This window comes from Pelobates fuscus, chromosome 3, assembly GCF_036172605.1.
Source record: "Pelobates fuscus isolate aPelFus1 chromosome 3, aPelFus1.pri, whole genome shotgun sequence".
Taxonomy (NCBI): domain Eukaryota; kingdom Metazoa; phylum Chordata; class Amphibia; order Anura; family Pelobatidae; genus Pelobates; species Pelobates fuscus.
Window position 1 is genome coordinate 343,717,981 of NC_086319.1, and position 16,147 is coordinate 343,734,127.

A 16,147-nucleotide genomic window follows, 5' to 3' on the forward strand; every position below is an offset into this window, starting at 1 on the left:
TTCTTGACCTCAAAATGGCAGTCATATAAAAATGATATCCCTAAATATTATGTTTTTGCAAGAACTCATTCAATTGCTAGTTTAACATCTATATATACTCTGATAAAACCACCTCTTCAGGCAGATAATTACACATCCTTATTGTCCTTACTGTATAAAAAACTATTTATTTTGCCTTAGCCTAAATCTCATTTCTTCCAGTCTAAATGCTACATGTCCTATGTATAGTCCTGTTTACAAACAGATTTCCAGAAAATGGTTTGTATTTAACAAATCCACTTCCTGGTGATGTATCTTTGAAGTTTATTTAATGCAGAGCTTGTGTTTGATATTGCTTTGCTGATCTGTAACATTCATGGCATAATCATATTTGTTTGGGTTTATCCTGCCAAAATACCAATTCTTCATTTCTTGGGCTACCATTAATATCGGGCTAACATTTCGAGGTAACTGTATATATAACTACTACAACACACACAAGATTATTTGTGACTATGAACAGAACTAATAATCAGAATATGATTTATAAATAATCCACTGTATTCCTTTTTAAAGACAAAAAAAAAAAAAAAAACAGAGGTAGAGAGAGAGAGAGAGAGAGAAAGAGAGAAATAATGCTTAAAATTTGGGGATCGTCTGAGAATATATTGGCCCTCAAATCATAACAAAGGTACCACTTGCTGATGGTTATTGGTATTTTCTATTATTTGTTGCTATATTTTTTTTTATATTTTATATGATTATGGCCTCAATTTAATACATTTGAATATCCTTTTTTCAATTTTGGGGTATAATTTTGGATATATATTTTTTCAACATAGTAAAATAGCAAAAATAGATCATGTATAAAAAAAAATATATAAAAAAAATCTAAATAAAAAGTTTTGTTTTTTAATATTAAATCATTTAAAAAAGTTTATCCAATAATATTAAATCATCTGAAAAGCGGAGTCAAAAAATATATAACCTATATGTAGTAAAATAATTGCATGCATGTTTTCTTAAATAAACGGGGTACAGTGGGTTATTTTCGTAATTAACTCTAAATATCCCAGAAGGTTGCAATATTTTATCGACCAATGAAGGTAAGATTTTACATTTCCTGCATTAGTCACTTGCCTTAAATATTTCGGATTCATTGAGTGTGATGTATTTCTGATATAATAATTGCATGTCAGTTTATTTTATGAAGCTCATTAGTTGGTATTTATAGATGTCGTTGGATCTCGGTATCATGCTGGCTTGCCTTTACCTCTAATTACAGTGTGCTTATTTAGCATTTATATTCAGGGAATTACCTCACTGTGTAATTCTCATAGACCATAATGGAAGCGCCTACTAGCCGTGTGTTTTATGGAGTTTTTTCACTGAATGAAATTACTATTTACAGGTTCATGTGTGCAAGTGACATAACACATTTTACTGGAGTTTTCTTGTTCATCACTGAAATGTTATTCATTTTGAGAAGTAGAAGAAGCAGACGCAATATCGTACAAAAACTGAAAATAGGTACATTCGGAAGTCGATATATATATCTTTTTATATCTTTTCTTATTTTGTGTTTTTAATTATATATGTAGTGTTGAAAAATTATAAAGTGTCAAGTACGAGTCAGAGAGTACTTTTAATATCATTAGAATCACTTTAAATGTCGTTGGTACTTACATAAACATCAAGTGCTTCATTTGTTGGGCCTTCAGCTAAAAATGACTCCCCAGCAGTGCTCGAAATTTCATTTGGCCGCTTATAAACAAACATTGTCCCACCTCCTTCATATTTACCGGGCCTGTCGATGGCCCAGTTTCCATTGATGATCGATCTGCCTGACCGACTTCGAAGCGCTAAAAAAACAAAAAAAAACAACGTACAGTAAAGTATATGATTTTAAATTCTATATAATGCTTCTGCAAATAAAAATCTGTATTTGATCGATAGGCTGAAGTGTCAATACTACAACAAATGTCAGGTAGGTATGTGAGCCTAATAAAAATGTACAATGTACAAATATACACATGTGATTATTCAATCAATTAAGAATTGCGGAAAATAGGAATATTCAAATAAATGCTATTAGTAAAAACAAATCAGATAAATCAAGTGTACGATTAAGACTTTGTAAAAACGTTACACACTTAAAACATTTATTAAAATAGATATCAAAATAAACACTCAAGCACCATAACCACTACATCATGCTTTCTGTATTCCTGAACCGCGTATATTTATTCACTAATGTGCACTTCTGACAAACATTTGAAATGCGCATTGTAATTCTGGTAATTCACACATTAGCATATAACACTGTTTATCCTTTTTTTTTTTTTTTTTTTTAAAACACAATTCAGATGTCAGGATCCCGCTCGCGGCAGCTTCAATTGGCCGCGTGCCACTCGCAGTACCCTCAGCTAACCTCTCGCCGCGAGTATCGGCTTCTGAAACCCGCGCCCGCTCGTGGCGACTTCTCTGTGCTGCCACTCATGGCGGTTTCCCATGCCTCTGCGCCGCTCACGGCTATTTTCAAATCCACCAGAGGTGATTATGACGCTTAGATAAGCGCCCGAGCGAGCTACCTGACTCGGCGCTCGTTGATGATGTCACTACTTACAGTGGGAGTACCAAATACCTTCCACGTGTAAAAGTTAATTCTGATTGGAAGCTAGCCAATCAGAAACTCCCTAAGCATATTTAAACTCACCTCTTCCGTTTCTTGTTGCCCTGTTGTGGTCTTTTGATAGCCCAATAGCGCGTATTCTCTGTTCATTTGGCTGATTGTCTGGTTACCGAAATTTTGGCTTGTCTCATTGTTTATCCTGCTCTCTCTAACCCCTGACCTCGGCTTGTCTTATCGATTATTCTGTCTCTCTGGTTTCCCCTGACTTTGGCTTGTGTACTGACTTCTCTCTGTGTGCTCAACCCGGCCACTCTAAGGACTGGTACAACACTTTCTGTGTCTGTGTTATATCAGCGTGTCTGGTTCCAGAGTTCTTGACACCGGAAACCAACACTTTATCAGTCATGGCACCACCACTATCACAAGCATTTTACTAGAGTCAATATAGGAGCATTGGGGAATAAAAGCTCATGTGTGGCAGTGGTCTGCTCCTATTGGAGGCTAGCTGTGAGAACAGAGATTGACTTGGTTCTCACAGCAGAAATGCCTCTAGTGGCTGTAACGTAGACAGCCACTAGAGGCATATTTAACCCTGCAGTATAAGCATCGCTGCACACTATTTCGAACTTAAATTTATAGAGCTTCTTTTCTCAAAAGATTATTTCAAAATGTATTCGTATCTTGTAATTTGTAATACATACTGTATTTTTTGTTTTTATACAGCACTAACATGTCCCGTACCTCATCTGTTTCTGAAAATCAACATTTCAGGAAAAAATGTTTTAGTTAAATGCCATTGGGGCTAGCCTGGTATTTTATATTAGATCTGTCTATGTAGTTTGGGTCAATATGCTATCTAATTTGAAATGGCATAAATAGCCTAAAAAGTGTCTGAGGGAGGACGCTTTGAAGTATTTGTGCATTGTTGGCAAGTGACGCATACGTGTTATTCTTGGTTCAACTATGAATTTCACCCCTTAAGGATAAGAGGCAATCCACGTCATCGTAACAACCTGGTCTTTAAGCATCATATTCAAAAATATAATTCTCTACTCGTTAAAAAAAACAGTAGGGGTGTACAGAGTCAAACATGCTCAATAATCAGATGGAATGTTATCTGTACTTGAACTATATATATATATATATATATATATACATATATAAAACAGCCTTTAAGTTATTTAGTTTAACCTTTAGCTGGATGAAATATGAATTGATTCTGTGACTAAGTGAAGACAGAAGTTACTAACATAATGAAATATATCAGGAAACATAATATAGAGTGGACTTTAAAAATATTATGTAGAGCAGATATGGCCAAAAGGAAGGTCCAAATGTCTTATTTTCTACAGCTGGATGTCTGTTGTGCCTATTCTTATGTATAGCTGTCTATGGGTATCTGAAAGTAAAGGATGTAGAACTGTAGTTCAAAGACCGTTACAATTCCATGTAACTAAGAAACCTTAAGGCTACCAAGGACCAGCTATATGCTAGGGATCACAAACTGTGATATCATCAGGATACCCCTGGGTACAATGTAGCCAGAAAATAATCTATTACAAGTCTGATATTTATTGTTAATCAAAGTTGGATAAAGTGGAGAAAAACATACAAATCTAAAGTAGAACCTGGCACAGAGGAACACCTTGCAGTGTGACTTACACATTGTGTATTAACCACACATAATAATAGACTCATTAAATACCAGAACTAGTCATGATGCTTGAAAACTAGTCATAGAATATCAATAGGAGTCGTACATTGTCTTCCAGAGCTATTGTGTATGAATATTACTTATTCCTAACGTCAAGTAAAATATCACAAACACAAAGGGTACTCTCTGAATGATTTATGGCTATTTGTTCTCTGATATGCATGTCGTGGCTACCTACAGTGCTGCTTTGCTACATGCATTAGCGCCCCCTAGAGGATTTATTAACAGAACAACATAAAAATGACCATATTTTCTTAGTTATAATTATCTTGATGCTGTTAAATCTTCTAGTGGATTAAAGAGGCCTTCATCAGGTCAGTCCGGATCTCTCCAAGAATTCGGATGTCTGGTATTAGTTTCTCAGATAAAATTGCAGAATACAGAAGATTGTGGTCGGTTAGTTCATTTAATTTAAGAAATAATATTGTACTTATTTCCTCTACACACCGAGAGGCCATATTTAAGCTATGAATGTCAAATTAAACCAAAATCCTGCCCTGGGATTAGTATATGTCAAATGTGACAAAACATTATATTCCAGTGAGAATATGGAATAACAACTTGTAGCAGTAAAAAAAAAATCTTACTTTTCAAACATTTTAATGGACTAGAAAAAAAATCGCTGTTAATGGTTATCCACACGGGGGCCTCCTACACATTTTAGGCAAGACTGCTTATCTAAGGCCCTCAAGCCGTTGGTTGGTTTCTGATTCCAAGGTTTTAACGCAAAAGGTCTTGCACACAAATAGATGACTCTGTGGTGAACACAATGTGGGTTTTACCAGGGTTTCGTCTACAAAATGGATAAACTGAAGATAACAATCCACACTTTTTTACAAGCATCCATGATGAAATCTTCATATCTAGGATCAGGGCCGGCGCGTCCATAAGGCGGCACAGGCGGCCGCCTTAGGGCGCACCGGCTCTGGGGGCGCAAAATTCCAGTGACCGGCAGGAGGGAAGTGCTCCCTCCTGCCTGGTCACCTCCTGGATCCCCGGAGCTGCTGGGAGGCGTGCGGCTGCAGTTGATTAGGAGGAGGCGGCGAGGGAGCTCTCTGATCTCTCTGACCGGCTCCCTCTCGCGCCTTTTGCTGATGCCGCGGGAGCCGGAATATGACGTCATATTCCGGCTCCCGCGGCATCAGAAAACAGCCTGCGAGGGAGCCGGTCAGAGAGATCAGAGAGCTCCCTCGCCGCCTCCTCCTAATCAACTGCAGCCGCATGCCTCCCAGCAGCCCCACTGGACCACCAATGAGAGACCCACGCCAGCACTCCAGGTAGGGAGGCTGGGTGGGAAATTTACATTTAATTTAGATAATTAATTACTGTGTGTCTGTGTGTGTGCATGTGAGTGTGAGTGTGTGTGTCTGTCAGTGTGTGTGTGTTCGAGTATGTGTGTGTGTGTTCGAGTATGTGTGTGTGTGAGTGAGTGTGTGTGTCTGTCAGTGTGTGTGTGTGTGTATGTGTGTCTGTCAGTGTGTGTGTGTGTGTATGTGTGTCTGTCAGTGTGTGTGTGTGTGTGTGTGTGTTCGAGTATGTGTCTGTGAGTTTGTGTGTGTGAGTATGTATTTTTCTGTAAGCCTGTCTGTATGTATGTATCTGTATGACGGTATGCCTCTGTATGTATGTATGTGTCTGTATGTCTTGTACGTATGTTTCTGTATGTCTCTGTATGCATGTATGTAACTGGATGTATGTTTGTCTCTGAATGTCTGTATATATGTCTCTGTATGCATGTATGTAACTGTATGCCTTTATGTCTCTGTATGTACGTATGTGTGTGTCTCTGTATGCCTGTATGTCTTTGTATGTATGTATGTGTCTGTATGACGGTATGCCTCTGTATGTGTCTGTATGACGGTATGCCTCTGTATGTATTTATGTATGTGTCTGCATGCCTGTATGTCTCTGTATGTATGTTTCTTTATGCCTGTATGTCTGTATGTATGTGCCTGAATGTCTTTGTATGTATGTTTCTGTATGCCTGTCTGTATGTACGTGTCTGTATGACGGTATGCCTCTGTATGCATGTATGTCTTTATATGCCTGCATATGTCTCTGTATGCATGTATATCTCTGCTTGTATGTGTCTGTATGTCTCTGAATGATTATTTCTGTCTTTGTATGACAGTGTACCTGTATGACTTTGACTGTGTGACTGAAAAATTATGCCTGTGTGCCTGTGGCTTGGGAGGAAAGACACACAGGTGAAGATGCATTTATTTTTTTTAATGAGGGTTGGGGGCGCCAAAATGCATCTTCGCCTGTGTAACTAAAAATCCTAGCACCGGCCCTGTCTAGGATGGAAGGAGGAAGTTGTCTTAGCAGGTATTTAGCGGATACAATGTTTGTGTCTATGTTTGTATATGTCAGTGTGTATATATATATGTGTATCGGTGTGTTAATATTTATGGGTGTGCATCTGTGTATGTGTATACATGTCAGTGTGTGCGCATCTGCCTGTCAGTGTGTATGCGTGTATACATATCAGTGTTTGTGCATCTGCGTGTCAGACTGCATGTGTGTCAGTGTGCACGTATCTGCATTCAAACGCAAACACTACACACAAGTACACCACTGTATTCCAATGGCAGAAGTACATACAAAGACACCCCTGTAGGCACACATATACTGTATATAAAAACATGCTTACATTCAAACACACAAACACTGTTCACAAATACAACTCTGCAAGGATGGGCAAATGGTAGATCCCCTGCTGGCATAGCATCGTTCGAGTTGTAAGACAGATGGAGATCTACTCAAAGGGGGGCCCAAAAATCGTTCTTGCACCAGGGACCTCTCTACATTAGTTCCGCAACTGGAATTGTTAATTTATATATGTATCAGAGTGATAAATGCACTTACAAATATGTATACATATTATTTTAAATATATTTATTCTACAATGAGGCAGACACAATATTATTCATATATTCCATAAACAACTCTTTCCTGTTTAAAATCAAGATTTTAGAATACTTCTTATGACTATTGGTTAAATAAAGAACATGTAGATGAGTGTATATTTTGACTTATGTGTTGGTGTATATAAACAATGCTTACTTAAATGATCTTGTAGAGTATATCCATTTATATTTTTTTGACAACTTTTTTTTACAGTACATACTATATAAAATTTGCTATATGACTTTAATATAAACATATCCCATATGTAAAACAAGAACAACTGTATAGCCAAGTATTATAACAAGCAAATCGATAAACAATAAAATAATGATAGTCTCCTACAATATTAATGGAACAGTAAAAGTATGGCAGATGTTCCCATCATTGATTATACAGAAAATGGAAGAAAAAAGAGGAAAATAGAAAGAAGGATGAAAGAGAAAAATAACTTTTTTTCTCACATTTAGATAGATTCCAATCTCATAATTGATCATTATTGACACTTAAAGAGTGTGGATGAACCATTAACAATGTCAAAAGGATTGCAGTCCCACAGTTCCACAACTTTTCAAGACTTTACATTGAACACTCCTACAGTGAACACACTGGCGGTCACGATCTTGCTAAAAAACAGTTAGCAACAATTTAATGAGACTATAGAAAACTTAGCAAATTCAACACCAAAGGATTTTAAAAGGACTTTGAAATACTTTTCTAACAAGTAATCCATTTCCCAAAAATATTTCTAAGTATTTGAGCGTAAGCGGAATGAACCACAAACACGGCTCCTGACTTGATACAGTGTACAAGCAATGACAACTAACAATTCCTCGCTATACAGACAAATTAGCATTGTAATTAAAGTTTAACTAGCAAAATTGATAACACAATAAATACACATACACAGTACCAGGAAGGGATGTTTTACTATGTCAATTCTGTGTTCAGTTTTGCTATTTTGGCCTTACATTTAAAATTCACTTTGAATTCCCATCAATTCTCACTTTAGTGAATAACCTGGTGGATCTGTGCATTCCCAAAAATAAGTTTTAATCCTACAAAATATGTCCTTCATTTATTATGTTTGTAAGCTTTTAAACAATTATTAGAATCTGTTAGAAAAACTCTCCAAATCGTGAATCTACAAAAATTCCAATAGACTTTAAAGGCGACTTTAATGGCCCAATAACAGATTGTGAGCATATGAAATGTTTATCCAAAAATATCAAATCCAGGTCATTGTTAGGAAATAAATAAATAATCTATCACAAAAAAACAAGCGATAAAAGGCGCTATAATTAAAACTAGTCTTGTATTTGAAATGTGAACAAACAGAAAGATAAAAAGGTAAAGCGGCACCTTTATAGTGCCCACGTTTTTTTATGTTTTTTTTTTAATAAATAAATAATGTTCATTTTGGATATAAGGGAAAATGATGTCGTTTTAATTATTTTCATTACCATTTTTAATCAAGGAGTGCCAGTTAAGAGAGAAAAATGACTCCTCTTTGCTGACACTCAAAAGTTTAAAGGGACACTATAGTCACCCGAACACTTCATCTTATTGTAGTGGTCTGGGTGAAGTGCCGCTGTCCCCTTTTTGAAAAAACGCAATAATTACATTGCAGGGTTTACTCCACCTCTAGTGGCTAACCTCCAGACAGCTACTAAAGGTGCTTCCAGGCCCCTAACTGAGTTTTATTCCATCAAATGAACCTGGACGTCCTCACACTTTGCAGGAGGACATCTACTGTCTTCATAATCCCCATAGGAAAGCTCTGATTCAGTGCTTCCAATCGGGAAGCTAGAATCCATCAAGGACGCTCGCTGCACATATACTATAGGCCCCCCAATTGTTGTGACATTGTGGGAGGATGACACCTAGACAGCACTTAAGGAGCCTCGGCACTGCAAAGAGGCAATACAAAAAAAAAAGAGGGCTTTAACCCCTTAAGGGCACATGACGTGTGTGACACGTCATGATTCCCTTTTATTCCAGAAGTTTGGTCCTTAAGGGGTTAAGTTAAATTTAAGTTAGGGGCAGGGTACACTATACAGGCTTGTATTCCTATTCACTATAGTGTTCATTTAAGGACAGTATAACAGAATTAATATCAAAAACAGAATGTGCGCTGAACACAAAAATAATTAAATGTAGAGCATTGGAATTATAGCTGGATGAAGTTTAAATGTGCTTAATTCTTAAGAAATGTTTTTCTTCTTCAGTTCAACTATTTTTATGGCAAAGAAAAATAAAATAAACAATAATATTTGAATTAATGGTTTAAAAGGATTAAATGGGCCAGATAGACTAATTTTAAGACGCAACACCTTTACTCACATTTACAGACTTTATACAGAATGGAATTATACATTTATGCCAAAACTGTGCTCTGTGAAATAGATTTCTAAAACATTTTTTAAAAATGACATGTCCCAGCCGTCCGAAGTGAGCAGACATCCAGGGCACAGCGTCTGGCTGAGACTGAGGAAATCCTTGATTGTATATTATTTTTAACTTTGCAACACTTTTACATTTTGTAATTTATAATTCCAACCATGGAAGTGAAGCAACAAGTAAAACAGGTAATTCGTATCAACTATTGTATGAAAGGAGCTAAACTGATGTAATTTTTATTTTAGGTAATCCAAGGGCCGCATTAAAGGAACACTATTGTCACCAGAACAACTACAGCTTAGTATGGCTTGTCTCTGCAGGGTATTTGCTGTAAACACTGCCGTCACAGAGAAAAGGCAGTGTTTACATTGCTGCCTAGTGACACCTCTAGTGACAGTCACTCACCTGGCCAGTAGAGGTGCTTCGTGAGTCAGTGCTGCACAACGTGTAAATCACACACACACAGATAACACATATACACACAAATATCATATATACGCACAGATAACACATACACATATACACACACAAAAATACAATTTACAAACTTTTAGCCACCCACTGCTTCCATACATTTTTGGTGCAGGCAAGTGACTTCCTAGGGGTCTAGTGGCATCTGTATGGGTCTGATGGGAGTCAGGTCCTGACTCCAGGGTCTCTCTGGTTCTCTGGTCCTCCCTTCTCCCTTGCGGCTTGTTGGTAAGCTGGCAATGGGTGCATTTTACTCACTTTCTCCCTGCATGGGGCTTCATATAGACCAATGGTCGCACTGTTAAAGGGCCGCATTGCCTCACCAAACATGGCCAAAATCGTTGTTCCGCCAAAATCCCATAGCGGGCCACATGCAGCTAATGGGACACGTTTTAAATGGCCCTGATTTAATGAAATAATGAAATCAGGCTACCTATTCACATGACACAAGTACATTCAAAGTACTCACACTTTAGACACAGGTTACAGTTAGTTAAACTAAGGTGAATATTTGAATTTAAATTTTTTTAGGGGTTTTTATTTACTTAGTTAATTTAGATCTATAAGTGCCTCTGGCTCTATCTCCAGTTTTTCTTTTTCTTTTACATTGTCATATGCACTGTAGAAAGTTGCTAAATGCACTACAATCCCCAGAAACCCTTGCTATGACCATCATTGGGATGAGAGGTGCATTTTCGTGTGTTCATCATAGTAAAGTGAATGGTTTTATGAAATGGCACGTATATTCTAAAAAATTAAGTAATGCAACGTTTAAGGAGAAATAGGCCAATATGGAATCTCCGAAAAATGAGAATATAATTCTATGTCAAATGTAAGTAAAAAGATTGACAATGGCAATTATTGATGTTATTAGCTAGAACAAAAGGTTATTAATTTACAGCCTGCTTCACTATTTTACAAGCAGACTATTCAAGATATCAAGGGTTCAACCTGCAGTTTTACTGCGGTTGAAAACAAGGTCTATCACATGCAATAAACCAGCATTTCCCCAGCTGAGTAAGAACAGATATAATCTATAAAACAGGAGCATTGCTAGGTGGCAGAGAGATAAGGGGCTTCAGCCCAAGGGTAAATTTCATGGCTCCACATATACTAACGTGAGCCCAACCTAAACCACACATTAAACCCAACGCTATGTACCACAGTGAATTAACATAGGGTTTTTAGGAACCAGTTATTGAAACGTAAAAGGAGTTATGAACGAGTTGCTGAAAGCAAAACTAGAATTTCCAGAGAAGTATCCGTTCCTTGTTCCCTCACTACACTATTGCAGTATTTACTGGGACGAATGAAGCAGTGAGTGCATGAGTATCGAAAAAAAAGAGGAATGATTATTCATTGGTGTGTGTCTAATTACAGGGCGGTTTTGTATGGATTGTGTGTATGAGAGTACTGGGTGTAAACTTTGATGTGCATTTCTGCGGAGAGTGTCTGTATATGAATGCCAGAATGTATGTGAAAGGATAAAAGTACGTGTAAACACAGGTGTGTATTTGACATACATTACTGTGTGTGTGAATGCAGAATTGTCTTTGTGGGTGTGTCATTGCGTGTATGTGTGTAAATTTGATTAATATATATTATATTAAGTATTAATATTATAGGTTACTGAGCCTTCTCTTCGACTCTACTTGTTTCTCTCAATCCACCTATTTCTCTAAAAGTGTTCCTTACCCTTACAAAACGTAACATCCTATCCGCACCTATTTCCATCTCATACAGCCGAGTCATTTAATTGTATAAGAGATGGCAACTACGTGACATGACATGGTGCAGACCCAGTTAGAGAGATGTGTTGGTCTCCCGAAATGGCCTGCAGAATCGTTGGCAGGCCCCTCACTGCCCTGGGCTCTTTGCGACCAAACTGCCTGTAGAAGTCAGTCCATACCTGCTTATCACAGGCTGGCTGGCTGCTTATCAGAGGCTGGCTACATAATGGAAGGCAGGAACATGAAATGCTCCCTCCTAGTGCTCTCCCCTCACCCCCCCCCCAAACATGTTTTGCTTTTGAGGGCACACAATGCAATGCATGTAGGAAGGTAATCAGTGCTGCAGACATTTTACACTCCTCAGCACTGATGTTCCTACATGGCTCGCAATTTCAGAGTATCAGAACTTCATTGATGATGAACTGGAGAATTGGGTTGAATAAAAAAAAAAAAAAAACATCCAAATTTTAGTCCTGGTGTGTTTCAGTATTCCATTCAGGGCTATATCCCAGCAGTCCCTCTCTCAACAAATCCTCTGCTATAAAAAACTCAGAGGCTATAGTGAAATTAAAATGAAATCAGAAAATATACATCAGCTTCTGCTAACACGTTTTTACCCATTTCATGCACACATCCTTCAGCTACTCAGTGTATTTCTGTGAATGAGATCGGGGTCCCAACATCTTGTAAGGATCTTCCATAGACTGTTTTGTCCCATTGGGCATGTTTCAGAGTATTTGTGTATCCCAACTATTCAGCAATATGCATATTGTAGCTTTTAGAATGTCTTTATCTTTAACTGGAATAATTTGTTAACACGCATTACTAATCAATTTCATCTTTAGGATTTTTAATTAAAATAAATTGAATAATAAGTATAAACATTTCAGCTTTCAAAACGGTCGTCTGTTCTATTACCCTGTTGTCTGTGTTTTGTTGAAGCTAACAAATTTGCAAGTCAGAACATCAAAGCAACAGCCCTTAAAGCATACATCATTCTGAGACCTGCCAAGTGCGGTCAAAGCCAACAGACAGATCTGTATCATATAAACATTTTTAACAGAGTTTAAAAGTAAACAATACGATTAAAAATTAATTGTCTGCAAGCAAGATGTAAGAACTTCCCATGGCTTCAAATCCTTTGGAATGATTAGTGAAGATAAAGCTAATCAAAACAAGAGCTGCAAAAAATGTCACCCATTTAAAAATTACGGTAATTGCTTAAAAGGTAAGCAAGTCAATTTCAATGATTAGATGACTTTACAAGCCTGAACGTTCAAATCATCCAACTATAGGTCCAGAAGGGCTGATGCATAAAACATACTTTATCCAATCATTTAGTCAGGATGTAAGCCACTTAGCTGTGAGCATTAGGCCCTGGACAGTTATTCTCATAAAAGTTATAATTTGTATTAAATTAATTTGTGACTGGCAGTAGAAAGCCATAAGGTTAATCGTAGACTTCTCTATCAAGCCCTATATAGGTATGAACTAACAGCAGTCTGATCCCCTTGGCAAATTAAGACCCTATGAAAGCCAATAGATACACCAGGCATGAGTTTGCCGCACATTTAAAGATCACATATACACCCTTAAAAATGCAGATAAAATAAAAAATGTAAACAATTGTCCAGTGTTTAGTATGAACTGTTTGTTTTCAATGGGAGCACTGAGCATATTTCATAAGCCTCGGGCTATCGAGGATCTATCTCAGGGATAGACATCTCCCATATTGCTCTTGAATAATGCTGGCAACGATTCAGGGGAGATATAGTCCACAACATCTGGAGTCAGTGGCGTACACACAACCCATGGGGCCCCGGTGCGAAAACTGATCCGGGGCCCCCCAACCCCCCGCGCGAGTGCTTACTCTGCGCAGGCTGGGGCCGCAACACATGGCGGCGGGCACCTGGTCGCAGGGCTGCGACCCGTGCGACCGCGGTATGTATGCCAGTGCATGCATAAACACATACACTTAAAGGACCACTACAGACACCCAGATCACATCAGCTCAATGAAGTGGTCTGGGTGCCAGGTCTCTCTAGTTTTAACCCTGCAGCTGAAAACATAGCAGTTTCAGAGAAACTACTATGTTTCACTGAGGGTTAATCCAGCCTCTAGTGGCTGTCTCATTGACAGCCGCTAGAGGATTTTCTGCGATTCTCACTGTGAAAATCACGGTGAGAAGACGCTGAACGTCCATAGGAAAGCATTGAGTAATGCTTTCTTATGGGCGGTTTGAATGCACGCGTGGCTCTTGCCACGCATGTGCATTCGGAGCTGAGAGGCGGATGGGGACGGAGAGATCCCCAGCGTTAAGGGAGTCCGGCGCTGGAGAAAGGTAAGTGCTTAAGACACACACACACACACTCTCATGAACAGACGCACACATTTACTGACAGACACACACTCAGTGACAGACGCACACAAACATACTCAGTAACAGACACACACACTAACACACACACTCACTAACACTAACACACTCACTAACACACACACACACTCACTAACACACACACTCACTAACACACTCACTAACACACACTCACTAACACTAACACACACTCACTAACACTCACTAACACACACTCACTAACACTCACTAACACACACTCACTAACACTCACTAACACACACACTCACTAACACTCACACACTCACTAACACACACACTCACTAACACTAACAAACTCACTAACACACTCACTAACACTAACACACTCACTAACACACACACTCACTTACACTAACACACTCACTAACACTAACACACTCACTAACACACACACTCACTAACACACACACTCACTAACACACACACTCACTAACACACACACTCACTAACACACACACTCACTAACACACACACACTCACTAACACACACACTCTAACACTAACACACACACTCAAACGTTTTTTTTTTTTATTTAATCCCCCCCAGCCTCCTTACCTGTGGGAGAGCTGAGGGGATTCCCTGGGGTCCAGTGGTGTCACCCGGCTGGCTGGCTGGTCCTGCGGGCGCGCGAGGGAGCACTGTCCCCTGGGTGCTCCCTCTTCAGCTCCCTCGCGCGCCGCGTACTGATGCTGGAGCCGGAAGATGACGTCATCTTCCGGCTCCGGTTTCAGTGCGGTGCGCGAGGGAGCTGAAGAGGGAGCACCCAGGGGACAGTGCTCCCTCGCGCGCCCGCAGGACCAGCCGGGTGACAGCAGGGCCAGCCTCGGGGGGCCCGGAGGTGGCCGGCTCCTGGGCCCCCCAGCAGAAGAGGCTGGCCCTGTGGGTACATACCTGGGTCGCAGGGCGGCCGGGCCCCCTGGTGGGCCGGGCCCGGTCGCAGCCGCGACCCCTGCGACCCCGGTGTGTACGCCACTGTCTGGAGTACCAAAGGCTGCCTACCTTACTATCTCTCCTTGTTACTCACCAGGACTCTTCAAACCTCCATTAAATTAAGAAAAAAGAAGAGGGAGAAATAAAAGGGAGAGAGAAGGACTACATATTCTAATAAGGGAAACATGTATATATTGCAAATAGGGGTTCACAAAGTATCCAAGAATAGAATAGATATCATATAATGGAGCTATAAACAACAACTCCCTAAGTCTAGGAAGGCAAAACGGAGATGATGGCAGGCTACAGTTTTATTTATTTTTTCATGCATCTGTCTGCTTAATTACAATGGCACCTCCTCTCACTGCTAGAGGCACTGGATGCTGATATACCGGCATACACTGTCTGTTACAATGCAGTTTGCAGGGGGAACAGCAGGAAGAAGACGTCGATAGTCAGCAGGGCCGGACTGGGAAGAAAATTCAGCCCGGGCATTTTTTAATTACAGCGGCCCACTAAAAAGGGGGCGGGGCCAGATAGGGTGTGATTTGTCATCCCCAATGACAAGCACGCCCCATCACAAAGTGAGCATGTTGGTTCAATGCTCTTCCAGGGTAGACGATGCGCAGAGCTCTGCTGAAGAGCTCTGGCATGAGAAAAAGGCCCTGTATTTGTTATGCACAGCACAAGCAAATTTAATAACATGCTTGCACTGTGTTTGCTTGAAATTTGTCTCTGGTGTCTCCATAGTTGGGATACCAGGAGACAAAAATGCTAGGAAAGCATATTGTGCAGTGTGTGTGAGGGTGTGTGTAAGGGGTGTAGTGTGTGTGCGAGAGGAGTGCAGTGTGTGTGAGGGGTGTAGTGTGTGTGTGTGTGAGTGATGAGTGCTGTGTTTGCGTGAGGGTGCTATGTGGGTAAGGGTGCTGTGTGTGTGATGGGTGCAGTGTGTGTGTGCTGTATGTGAGCGGGTGCTGTGTTTGCA

At 39.5% G+C, this 16,147-nt stretch overlaps 1 protein-coding gene across 2 annotated transcripts in view; it reads right to left on the minus strand.

The window, feature by feature from the left end:
• THSD4 (thrombospondin type 1 domain containing 4) overlaps positions 1-16,147 on the minus strand; it is a 694,237-nt gene that overhangs the window by 47,224 nt on the left and 630,866 nt on the right. For both annotated transcript variants that reach the window (XM_063449121.1, XM_063449122.1), the window contains one exon: positions 1,666-1,841. In XM_063449121.1, the coding sequence (XP_063305191.1) occupies positions 1,666-1,841 (176 nt within the window). The remainder of the gene's footprint in view (positions 1-1,665; positions 1,842-16,147) is intronic.